Genomic DNA, 12,519 nt, shown 5'->3' with positions numbered 1-12,519 from the left:
CCGCCCCGTGCCCTGTGCAAGCCTGGCAGTCCCCAATCCCGTACCGGAGCAGAACGGCTCATTTAGATTTTTTTAGAAAAACCAAGTGTCTTTATTCCCGGATCGTTCAGTACGGCGGTGGGCGGCGCCCGCGCGGGGGAGCCTGGCGCCCAGGGACTCGGCCTGGAGGGCCGGTGGAGGGAGCGGAGGGTGCGAGGATCGGCTCCTCCGCAGGCCGGCCCTGGAAGGGTTCAGCGGGGATCGCGCCTAGCCAAAAATCTGCACTGGCGGCCCGGGCCTCCCTGAGCAGGCGCGCCCCCGGGTCTGGGCGCGGTGCGGCTGCGGGCCCGGGTGCGACGCTCGCCCAGGGCTGGGTGCCCTGTCCCAGGCGGGACCCCGGGAGCCGGCTGCCCCTGCTGTCTCTTTGGCCGACGTAGACACGTCGGGCCGGGCCCCCAGTCTACGCGTGTTCAAGCTCCGCGTCCTCATAGAGCAGGGCCCCGCTGAAGACGGTGAGCGGCTCCTGCGAGTGCGCCAGCGGCCCCATGACCAGGTCGATGCAGACCGTGTCCCCGGCCTGCAACGGCAGGATGAGGCTGAGGACGCCCAGGGTGCCAGGGCTGGGCTGGCTCTCGGCCACCGGCTTATTCTCCAGGCCCTCGGGCTCATAGCCGCCGGAGTCTATGCGGGCCACGCCCTGGTTGGAGCGGGACAGCACGGCCTCCACCTTCTCGTTCCGGTGTCCAGTCAGCACCGTGCTCAGCAAGTAGCGTCCGGCCAGTGGCGCTGTGAACTTGCCTGGGGACAGGGAGTCAGTCAGGGGAGCCAGGGAGGCCCGGGGAGCAGAGCTCCTGTACTGGGGAGGGACCCGCTCGCTGGAATGTAGGCGGCAGGGAATTGGGGGCTTTGTTCACTGTGCATCCCCAGCACTTCAAACAGTGCCTGGCAGAGCAGGCCCCAGTAGAGATCTGCTGAATGAATGAATCACTACTCCTCCTCCCCACTGGATGAGAATGAATACATGAAGAAAGAGCCAGGGTCTCCCCAAATCAGAGAATGAAAAGATTCACACTGTCAGAAGAGGCAAGAATGGGAAGATACCACTGCACACCTGACCCACTTCCCCAACTGTTCAACCCAGCCCCTCCCAGGCCTACCTGTCTTTGGATCATAACCGCCTCCATCATTGAGCAGGACTCTGTCAAAGGGGACTGTGCCTGGTTCAGACCAGGGCAAACTCAGGGCAGCTGAAAATGCCACACGAGGCACAGGGGCTGCTGGTGCCCCCTCCATTCCTGGTGGGAAGGCCGAGTGTTAGAGTGGATGCTCAGGGCAAAACACCAGCCTCCTCCCCCTGCTGGATCCCCAGCCCAGGGCTGCCTGAGGACCTCCACCCTCCAACCCCTGGTCACTTCTCCCTCCAGAATCGAATGAAAGGCACTCACCCTGTTCACCTTGAGGACCTGTGAGAAGAGGAAAGGGAGCAGTGAGAAGCAGGGCAGCTCTCACCAAGTCCCTCAGCAAGCATCTGCTTAGGCTCTCCTGTTGTGCTGGGTGCTACCGGGACTTCAAAGCAGGAATTAGGATATCAAGAAAAAGAGGAATAGGTAGGGTCCATTCTGTTCAATTGCTGGGCCATCCCAGCCTTTTACACCCAGACAGCCATAATAGGCTCATCTTTCATCTCCAGTACTGCAGTGGGGCCAGCATTATCCATTAGCCCCCTAATACCCATTAACCAAACACAGTGACTATCACAGTTCCTCCTCACTTTCCTCTGTCTTTCCTTTGTCAGGTAGGACCCAATTCCCCTGGTCAAGTTTAGAGTGGAATGTCAAGCCTGGGATTGCCAGCAGGGGTCCAGGTTAGGGGCTTGGGGGGCGGTGGCAACCCTGACTGCAGTAAGGGTCTCAGTGTACATACCTGGTGGCCCAATGGGCCCCTCTTGCCCGTCCTTGCCTGGAGATCCTGGTGGTCCAGCAGGGCCTGGGGGTCCCTGTAACCCAGGAGGCCCTGGGGGCCCAGCCTCTCCTGCAGGCCCTACAGTGACAAAACTGAGTTGAGGGAAAGCCAGAACAGGAGCTTCCAATGGGTAAGGAAGGTGGGTGGTGGCTTCATGGACAGGGAGAAGATGGATGGAACAGGTGGAGCTTTGCAGGCCGAGGGGGCAATGGGGTCCCTGGCTGCACGTGCTGGACCCCTGGCTGGCAGAGCAGCATCCTCTCCACCCACAGGCCTAGTGAGCAGCCAGAGGGCGGGCGAGGAGCTAGGCCCTTGCATCATCTCTTGCAGGCATACTATAACACCTGGAATAGTGGTTGGAGCTGCGATTCGTGCTGGGAAAAGCAAGGAGAAAGCAGAGTTGGAGGCTGTGCTGGGAGAGGGTGAAGAAAGGCCTGAAAGGGGTGCCCTCATGCCTTTTGCTCACTCACCAGTGAAGTCCTTCATGCTGAGCTGGTGCAGACGGTGCTTCAGGTGCTCCAGGGAGCTGTTAAGGGCACTGAGCCGCCTGCCCAGGCCTGCCTGCCCCGCTAGCAGCTTCTCCAGCAGGGCTGCCTGTGTCCAGCTGGTGGTGTTGGTTTCCCGTAGCCCGGCCCAGAGCCCAGCTATGTGTTTGGAAAGGCCCTCACGCAGGCCCTGCAGTCCCCCAGTCACGGTGTCCAACCGTTCACAGACTCCCTCGAGACGGCCCAGTCGCCCCTCTAGGCTGGGGCACTGGCTGGCCTGTGCCTGTCCCTCCTCCAGGCCTCGGAAGCGCTCCTCACTCTCCGTAGCATGCTCTGTGGCCTCCTGCTGCAGCCTGTTAATCTCAGAAATGATGCGGTCTTTGGTGGCCCCCAGGTCAGCCAGATCAGCGCCCTGGCCCTCCACAGTGGTCTGGAGCTCATTCAGTGAGTCATTGAGGGAGCTGAAGGTGAGAATCACCTCAGAAAGCTCTCCTTGCAGGGCCTGCAGGGCTGAGCCTGAGCTGCCCCCAAACACGCTGAAGCCATCCAGGGGCCCACGGCTTGGTCCCCCAACACCTGGACCAGCCCCAGGGCCCCGAGGAGGCAGCAGGGGGCAGGAGCAGCGCTCCACACCATCCCTAAGGCGGCCTAGTTCCTCTTGGACTCCCCCGCAGGCCCCACAGCCCTCATCCCCATGGGCCTGCAGCAGCCCCTCCAGTTGGCCGAGCCGGGCCACAGTGAGATTCAGCCGCAGTGTGAACTCCGCAGCTGTCTCATCCTGTGCATCCACACGATCCTGGAGCCGGCCCACAACCCCCTGCAGTCCCTCCAGCATGGCCTGCCGGGTCTCCCCTGCTGCTTCCACCTTGTGCAGGCCTGAGCCCACCAGCCGCAGCTGCCCCTCACTGTCCAGCACCCTTCGCTCCAAGGCACTGAGAATCTCGCTGACTTGAGAGTCCTGCTCCCCAGGGGCCCCAGAGCAGAGCTGCCCACATGCCTGCACAGCCCCTGCCACCTGCTCCTCCAATAGATCCAGCCGCCCCCCCAGCTCCCCACTCACATTGGCCAGCAGCCCCCCCAGCTGCTCTAGTCGGCCCCGGGCAGCAGGCAGCCAGTGGCCCAGTCCCCCAGGAGCCTCAGGCCAGCTCTCCTCCTGCTCCTCCGAGGGGCCCAGAGTGGAGTTGAAGCGGTCCTCCAGGCGAGACAGGCGGGAGGCCAAGCTGGTGTAGCCTGGGGGATGGCCCCCCTGCCCGGCTGCTCCTCCCAGCTCGGTGCCTCGCCGCCCACTCAGAACTGTCACTGAGCCGGCTACCACATCCAGCCTGCGCTCCAGCTCTGCCAGTCGCTGGCCCAGCTCTGGAGGGCAGCATTCCTGAGGGGGCCTGCGGCCCATGGCCAGGCCGGCGAGCTGCCGTTGCCGCTCCTCCATGGAGGCCAGCAGCTTCTCCAGTGCCCGCAGCCGCTCCCGGTCCTCCTGCTGCTGCTGGCGGAAGCCATCTACACCCGTCAGGCACACGGAGCAGGACTCCTGCAACCGCTGCTCCAGCTGCTGCAGCAGCTCCTCACTGGGACCCGGAGGGGCCGAGGCCAGGGCTGGTGCCCTGTTGCCCACACTGCCGCTGCCACTGCTATGATGGTTGTTGAGGTGACCCAGCTCCTGGTCGTGGGTGGAGACGCGGGTGTCCAGGAGCTGCAGTTGGTGCTGGATCTCATTGAGGGTTTCATGCACGCCAGGGCGGGCAGCCGCATCGGCTGGCTGCTGCCTCCCGTTGAAGGCGGTCTCCACAGCCCTCTGCACATCCTCTGCCAGGCGCCCACTCAGTCCCTGCAGGATACCCTGCAGGCTTTGCAGCTCCTTGGACAGGCTCTGCACCTGCTCCTCCAGCTGCTGCATCTTCTCTGACTCCCCAGGACCTGAGGAGAGGGGAAGGCAGAAGGCAGAGGGGCTGGACCCCAGAGCTCAGGGCCCCTGCTCACCCTAGCTCCAGTAAGGCTCAGAGGCCCAGGCTGGCTCTGCCTCTCCTTTGGGTGATATTGGCAAGAGGAAAAGAAAGGAAACTCCATTCACTGAATGCTTCTAGGCCAAATTTGAACCATGGCTCTGTTCTTCACCAACTGCCCTGGGGGAGGATCTTTCCCATCTTAGAGACTAGGAAACAGGACCAGAGACATTAGGTTCCTGGCCATGGAGCTCAGGTTTCCTAAGTGGCCGTGCTAAGTTTCCAACTCAGACCATATATCTGGCCCCCAGGACCATGTCCTTTCCATCTGCCCACAGTAACTCTTTTTTTTTTTTTTTTTTTTTAAGATGGGGTTTCACCATGTTGGCCAGGCTGGTCTTGAACTCCTGACCTCCCAAAATGCTAAGATTACAGGCGTGAGCCACCGCGCTCAGCCCTGAGCCACCGCACCCAGCCCAGTGATTCTTAACTTCTTGGAAACTCTTTTCTTATCTGTGAAAATATAATGACACTCTTCTGTCATGGGGCTGTCAAGAGGGGCAAAATGGGAGTGCTGGGGAGTCACTCTGAATGCCACAGCAGTAGCTACAACTGGGCGGCACTTCCCTGCAACACAACAGGGACAAAGAAGAGGCTCTGTGGACTGTGAGAGATAGCCAGAAGTTCCTGTTTGCCTAATTCTAGTACTACTATCGCAGGGCAGGGAAACAGCACATCCGGTGTGCAGCACGCAGGAGGGAAGGCAAGCCACAGGAACTGCTGCATGCTGGGACCTGCAGTCTCCAGAGGCCACGGAAGGGTCTGGGACCTGTAGTCAGGTGCAATGCATGCTAGGATTTGTAGTCTCAACTGTCTGTCCCCATGGACCAAGCTTCTCAAAGGAATGCCCCATTTCTCCCGCAGCTGTTTGAAGGATCTTGGCCACATGTGGGCATATGTGAGCACATTCTCTTTCTCAGCCTTCTTTTTCTCAGTCTCTCCATCTTTTGGGTGCTCTCTCTCTCTGTCTCTCTCTCTCTCTCACTCTCACATACAGACACACACAAATACACACACGTACACACACACAGGCAGGGAATTTCTGCAATCTCATTAACTCCCTTCTGCTCCCCTTCTCCCTGGCATAGAGCACGGGGGATTCCCCTGCAGCCTGGCCCACATTTCCCCAATTCATCAGATCCCTATTTGGCACTTCCCACCCCCACAGCAGCTCCCACACTCACCTTCTCCCCCCAGCCCACTGAGGGGGCTGCCTGCACTGGAGCCAGAGAGGTTGGGGTGGGCAAGCTGGGTCAAGGGCCTTGGTGTGGAAGATGCAGGCCCCAGTGCTGGAGCGGGACTCTCCGCACAGTCGTCGCCCCCGTAACCCTGACAGCACCTCCATTCCATGTCCGTCACTGTCTTGTAGGCCACACGGTAGCGAGGGCGGAGGAAGCGGCGGTACCTGGCAGAGGCAGGAGGCCTCTTTATTCCTCCCTGTACTGTCAGTCATGTGACCCTGGTCCCTGTCCTCAGGATTGGGCAGCTGCTGGTGGGCACGACCTGTCCTTCAGGTTGGGTCCCTCTTACTGTCCAACATGTGGCCCTGCTCAGCTGACAGCTGTCAGCTTTTTTTTTTTTTTTGAGACAGAGTCTGCTCTGTTGCCGAGGCTGGAGTACAGTGGCAAAATCTCAGCTCACTGTAACCTCCACCTCCTGGGTTCAAGGGATTCTCCTGCCTCGGCCTCCTGAGTAGCTGGGATTACAGGCATGTGCCATCACGCCCAGCTAATTTTATATTTTTAGTAGAGACAGCTTTCTCCATGTTGGTCAGGCTGGTCTGTAACTCCTGACTTCAGGTGATCCACCCTCCTCAGCCTCCCAAAGTGCTGGGACTACACGGGTGAGCCACCAAGCCCAGTCTAGCTGTCAGCTTTTTAACCAAGGGCTAAGTCCCTGCTCTTCCTTCCCTTGCCCTGCGCTGGATCCTTGAGCTCCTCTGCTTGAGCCTGAGCCACCCCAGATAAGGCATCTGGGGCTGGTGGACGAGGCAGGTTTGCCCTCAGTATCCCACCAGCCAAACTGCTGCCTCAGTATCTCCTCAAAATGGCTGTGATCCAAGCCCTACCCTGCCCTCCATCTCTGCTTTGTACGGATTCCCTGAGTTGGCCACCCACCATCTGCCCTCACCCACTTCCCACCAAGGGTCCATTCCCCAGCCCTGGGACTCACATGATGCTTTGGGGACACTGGGGCTGGCCCCAGGCACAGGGCTGGTACTTGACATATGTCTCCACTCCATCCTCAAGGACACAGCTCACTGTCCGGGTCACCACATAGGCACACCAGTTCCTGCAGGTACAACCCCCTCTGGGTCCAACGACCAAAGACACATGCCCTGGGGGAGGGCCCAGGGGCTACCAGAGGGGCTGAGAATGGTTCAAAAGATGCAGGGCCCTTGGGGATCCATGAGAGCAAGGGCTTTGGCAGGGGCACCCTCCCTATCCCCCACGCTTTCCTGTGTAGCAGGAGCAGATGAAGACTTTTCAAGATGGGGAGAGGCACAGAATGGAAAACCACAACCACAGAGCAGTCAGTCCCCATGGCAGTGGAGTCCTGGGGAACCTCTGAAGGTACCCGATCATGTGTGTCCCTTTCTGGCCGTGTCTGAGTCCCCAGCTCGGCATGCTGTGTGAGCACGCCAGCCAGGGCCCTGTGGGTGATCTCCTGGACAGTGGCTTCCACCCCACCCCTCCAGGAGAGGCCGGGTAGGCCAGCTCCAGGTTAAGTAGAGAATAAGCCATTGATGAGCCTGCCCCTCTTGGGGCCTGCAGTTCTACACTCCTGGCCCCATTCATGCCAGCCTCTGATCTGTGTCTGGCTGGAGGGCTGGAAGGAACAGAGCGGGAGTGGTGTCAGAATTATGGATTACTGGATGGGGCCAAGGGAGCCCCGGAGAGGGACAGAAGGTCTCCCTGAGGCTCTGGGGCTGGGAGACACAAGGCATCTGGCAGGAAGGCCTGGCTCATGCCCCTTAGGGCAGCTTCCCTGGGCATGTAACTGCAGGGCTCTGGTGCTCCACAGGGGGATGTGGGAGCAGACCCCCTAGGTTACCAAGGGAGTGCATGTGCTCAGGGGGTCCTGGAAAAGGCCTCGTTGGAAGGTGGGCATATGAGGAGCCACCTGACGGATGGGCTTCCTCACTCCCCCTCTGCCCTGCATTAGCGGACACAGCCCAGGTTAGGGAGCCCGGCGGGGGAGGCATTCTGACCCCCTTCTCACCACCGGAGCCTCGGGCTGGGACCCAGACTCTTACCTGTGGCGGCTGGCAGGCCGGGGGGCGCTCTGGGCCTGGGGTCCCCCGGGGCTGAGGGCCCCACCGACCCCAGTGTAGAGGCTGTAGCCTCGAGGAGGGTAGCTGGCGGCCCCCGCGGCTGCGGTCAGCAGGCAGCAGAGGTAGCAGCTCCAGAGGGCGCGGGGGGCCATGGCGGGGCGCTCCGCAGTGGCCCTCAGAGACTCATCCTGTCCGGCTGCTGGCGCCTCTGCTGGCCCGGGGATGCCGCTGCTCTGCAGGAGGGCGCGAGCCCGTCCCGTCCGACCCGGCTTCCTGCCGGCAGCCCCCTGGCCCACGCCTTCTTCTTGGCTGCCTGGCTTGACCCTTCTCCCCTCCTCTTTTCTCCTCAGCTCCTGTCCGTCCCGCTCGGTTCCTTCCGCTGTCCTCTTCACTTCTGAGGGGGTTTGTTCTCTGTGCCCGCTCTGGGCTCCCGCGCCCAGTCCCTGCCCCTCTCAGGAGCTGCTCTCTGAAGCTGCGTCCTGCGCGACCGCCCCCTTGTCCCAGCTGGCCCTCTTTTGGTCTCCCTGTCCTCTTTCCCTGATGACCGGATCCTGGGGGTGACAGGGCTTTGCCCCTGCGGCTGTTCAGAGGCGCGAGAATGACCGTGGGGCGGGCCCTGGCCTCCTCCCTCCCTGCTGGGTCCCCTCCCCTCCCCCCTGTCTGGCTGGCGGTCTGGCCTCCCCCTTCCTCCCCCAACCTCTCCAACCATCGTGCGCCACATCTGCTTCTTGTTAACTCCGGGAAAGAGGAGAAAAAAAGGAAAAACAGAAATGTGGAGTTGCCGCCGGGCTTGAGGCCAGCCTCTCTGACGGGCCACATGGAGCCCGGGCCAAAGCTGGGGAGGAGGCCCAGGGCTGGTCACTCTGACGGGAACAAGAGCCAGAGCCTCAGCTCTCCTGGGGCTGGAGCAGACCTCCCCTGGGGGAGAGGGAGGGCCCCAGAGAGGGCGCCCAGAGGGGAGGGCAGGACGGGAGGACTGGACAGGGAGAATGAGCTTGGAGGGCTCTGCAAGACTTCACGCGCCGTCTAGTCCAGCAGTCTCCTTTTAGGGATGTGAAAATTGAGGTCAGAGTGGGAGCGTAACTTGTCCAAGGTAACACAGCAAGCTAGTGGTAAGGCTGAGTACACACTAAATACCAGGTCAGTGACTTGGGAGAAAGGAAGAGAGGAGAGTGGGCTGTTGGGCCAGGGAGGAAAAGGTCAAAGACTCCACTGAGGCAGACAGGAAATCCAGAGATGATAGAAGAGGAAGAAAGGCATCTGGCAATGGAGGCAGGCTTCTGTCAAGCAGTGGAGGGCACGTAAGCAGGGAGAGAAATCCTTTCTTAAAGGGATAAATGAAAATGTGTCCTGGGCTTGTTTTGGTGATGGTCAGGCCATAACTGGATGGGGGTGGGGGGAGGTAAATCGGGACCTATCTTTAGTGCACCAAAGGAAGTCACTCCCTAGACCATAGGCAAGTCTGATAGCTATGGATGGCAAAGAGCCATCAGCCTGACCTGAAAGTTCCACCTGCACCATCTGGATCTGAAAGCTTGGTCCCCATCACCATCTGGCCCTCAGCGCTGGACCAGAGTCTCCAGGAGGTGGGATGCTTGGGAGAGAGAAACAAGCACTAGACAGAAAGGAGACAGGAGAAAGCTGTGTGCCAGGCACTGTGGAGGCGCCCAGGTAGCAAAGGCACAGGTAAGACCCAGGCTCTGTCCACGAACTGGCAAATGATGCTGTTGGAGAATGGGACACAAGCCCCTAGAGAACTGCCACAGCCAGGACAGAACAAGTGCCAAGGGGGCAGGGCAGAGGGATGATGCATGTTCCAGCTAGGACGAGGCAAAAGACAGCTGGCTGAGGGGGACAGTCAGAGGAGAGGTTGGAAAAGACAGAAGCTGAACAGCACTGGGGTGGGGGCGGGGGGCAGGAGTCAAGAACAGAGACAAGGTGAGAAGAGAGAGATTCAGGCTCAGGGAGAGTGATCTGCCTCAGTCTTCTCAGCTGTAACACAGGAGTAACAGGACTCTCCATCCCACTTTGTGAGGATTAAGTTAAGAGATGTAAAGCATTCTAGAACAGGGCCTGGCAAATGGTAAATGCTAAATCAACGTTAGCTCTTTTTTTGTCACAGGAAAAAATGGGACAGAAATTCCAAGAGGTAGATTGTGGACAAATCAGGGAGAGGCTCAAATGACTGGTTATGAGGTTGTATTGCAGGTTTTTGAGTAGAAGCATATACATATACACAAAAGAAGATATTGTGGGTGAGAAGGCTGAATAGGTGTCAGAGCACAGGGAATCTAGCCCCAGCTCCTCCTCGGGCTATGAACGAGCAAATCCCATGACACCACTAGGAGTCTATGTGTCCTCTAAAGTCCCTTCCAAATTCTACATTGCAAAGTGGTACAGACTTGGGCTGTGGTGGTGACAGTGACCATGGATAGGCAGGGAAAGCTGTGACTGCTTGGTGACTGCCTAGGTAATGAGGGACCAGATGAAGGGAGACACGAGAGAAGATTCCAGCATTCATTTGAGCCAGGATGAAGAAGTTGGGAAGAGAGCAGGTTTGGAGGAAAGAAAAGTGACTGTAGTTTGGACATGGTGAATTTAAGATGACAGCAACACATCCTAGTGGAAACCAATGTCCAGGATGGTTAGCAGTGGTGGACCATGGATTCTTCCAGCATGTGCAGGACAACAGTTGGAAGCCATGAGAATGAATGCCATCAGATCATCTTGCCTCTGATGTCCTATGACCCAGAATGTGACCTTGATGGCTAAGAGAAAAGTCTGTGAAAAGACAGGCTCAGGTTGGGTTCAGTGCCTCATGCCTGTAATCCTATCACTTTGGGTAGCCCAGGTGGGAAGATCACTTGAGGTTAAGAGTTTGAGACCAGCCTGGCCAACATGGTGAAATCCCATCTCTACTAAAAATACAAAAATTAGGCTGGGCGCGATGGTTCACGCCTGTAATCCCAGCACTTTGGGAGGCCAAGGCAGGTGGATCACATAAGGTCAGGAGTTCGAGACCATCCTGGCCAACATGGCAAAACCCTGTCTCTACTCAAAATACAAAAATTAGCCATATGTGGTGGTGTGTGCCTGCAATTCCAGCTACTTAGGAGGCTGAGGCACAAGAATTGCTTAAGCCCAGGAAGCGGAGGGTGCAGTGAGCCAAGATCGCGCCACTGCACTCCAGCCTGTGCAACAGAGCGAGACTGTCTCAGAAAAAATAAAAGGGGGGTGGTGAAAGTAAATGCTGAAACCAACAGAAATGGAAATTTGTAGGTGCCCCTTAGACCCCTGGGGATCAGCACACAGGGAGAGTTGAAGGAAATGTTCACAGGAGATCCCAATTTCAAAGAAGTTGTCGCTGGAAGGCTGCAGCTTTGTCCCTGGTCTCCAGGATCTGGCTCTGGCCCTGGCAGGAAGCCAATCCACTTCCCCTCCAGATTGCCCCAGCTGCTGCTGTGGGTTTTCCTTCTCTGCTCTTTTCCTTCTCCTCTCCCTTTAGGGGGCCTCTGACAACCTGAAAAGTCACTCCAGCCATCTTGTCACTGCCCAATTGTTACCCATGCCCTCTCCTACCCTCTGAAGTTCAAAACTTCGGTGTATAATTTCCATGTGTCAAGTAAAAAATGTTGGCTTTGAAATACAGTTGCAGTAAGGCGCATTTCATTTGCCTTTCTTGTAATTAGGAGACAAGACCTAGGAGCTGTCATGAATGTTTGTGAGATCACAAATAAATCAGTGGCTCTGGGTTCACCAGGGAGGACACGTCCCCTTGCTGGCTTGAGTGGGCAAGCAGGCTGCAATGGAGACTAAGGTTAGAGTGAAGTGGCAGTGGTGATGGTGGCAGTGACATGCTGGTGGTGGTACTGGCAGGCAGCCATAGATTTCCAAAGTAATTGGTAAGAGTTCCTGACCCCCAAAAAAGCAAAGTTTCTGGTGGCACTAGGACATGAACTATTTTACAACCTCTCCAAGATGGGTAATTTCCAAGGATCTAGTGCCAACTGGCCCTACTAGGCAATTAACTAATTCATTCAGCTTCACTGACTGAGCAATGAGTTCATGACCAGGGTCAGGACAGCTGTGGACACTAGCAATAAGGAGCATGTTATGTCTAGCTTCTCTGTCAGAGGACTGAATATTGGGAGGGAAAAAGGGGGTATAATGTGATTTGGGGTCTGGCACGGTGGCTCACACCTATAATCCCAACACTTTGGGAGGTTGAGGCGTGCAGATCACTTGAGGTCAGGAGTTCGAGACCAGACTGGCCAACATGGTGAAACCTCATTTCTACTAAAAATGCAAAAATTAGCCGGGTGTGGTGGCATACCCCTATAATCCCAGCTACCCAGGAGGCTGAGGCAGGAGAATCACTTGAACTTGGGAAGCAGAGGATGCAGTGAGCCAAGATTGCATCACTGTACTCCAGCCTCAGCAACAGAGCGAGAGTCCAGCTCAAAAATAAATAAATAAATAAATAAAGTGATTTGGGCCTTGAGTCATGCCAATCCACATGGGAATTCAAGCTTGTGGGGAGTCTTGAGCAAAAGCCCACTCTTCTCCAAACAGATACACTTTACTTTTCCTTCCAGCTCTTCCTCTAGCTATAATACTTTAGTAGCCAACCTCCCTGAACCCAGTTCCCCTTTTCCCAGGTCTTGTTGCTTTCTCACTTCTGAGCCTAATCCTGATCTCACGTCCTTTCCTTGAAAATGTCACATTAATCACAGAGATTGAGCTCCGCAAGTGCCCCCATCATCTCCCTCCACATCCTCCCAAATCCCTCCAGGATGAGGCTGCGCCTGTTTCACTTCCC

The 12,519-nt window shown here is 57.5% G+C and overlaps 1 protein-coding gene across 1 annotated transcript; it reads right to left on the bottom strand.

Moving 5' to 3' along the window:
- Positions 1 to 67: 67 nt before the first annotated feature.
- EMILIN1 (elastin microfibril interfacer 1) lies at positions 68 to 8,344 on the bottom strand. Its single transcript, XM_032301277.1, has 8 exons — positions 7,683 to 8,344; positions 6,599 to 6,718; positions 5,611 to 5,831; positions 2,412 to 4,340; positions 1,903 to 2,019; positions 1,425 to 1,442; positions 1,137 to 1,274; positions 68 to 777 (listed from the first exon to the last, which is right to left on the bottom strand). Exons 1-8 carry the CDS (start codon positions 7,850 to 7,852, stop codon positions 440 to 442), a joined length of 3,051 nt encoding a protein of 1,016 aa, XP_032157168.1. The 5' UTR covers positions 7,853 to 8,344; the 3' UTR covers positions 68 to 439.
- Positions 8,345 to 12,519: the final 4,175 nt, after the last annotated feature.

The sequence above is a fragment of the Sapajus apella genome, unplaced genomic scaffold (assembly GCF_009761245.1).
Source record: "Sapajus apella isolate SASKATOON/1434 unplaced genomic scaffold, GSC_monkey_1.0 scaffold44, whole genome shotgun sequence".
Classification (NCBI taxonomy): Eukaryota; Metazoa; Chordata; class Mammalia; order Primates; family Cebidae; genus Sapajus; species Sapajus apella.
This window is presented reverse-complemented; position numbering and strand designations above follow the sequence as displayed.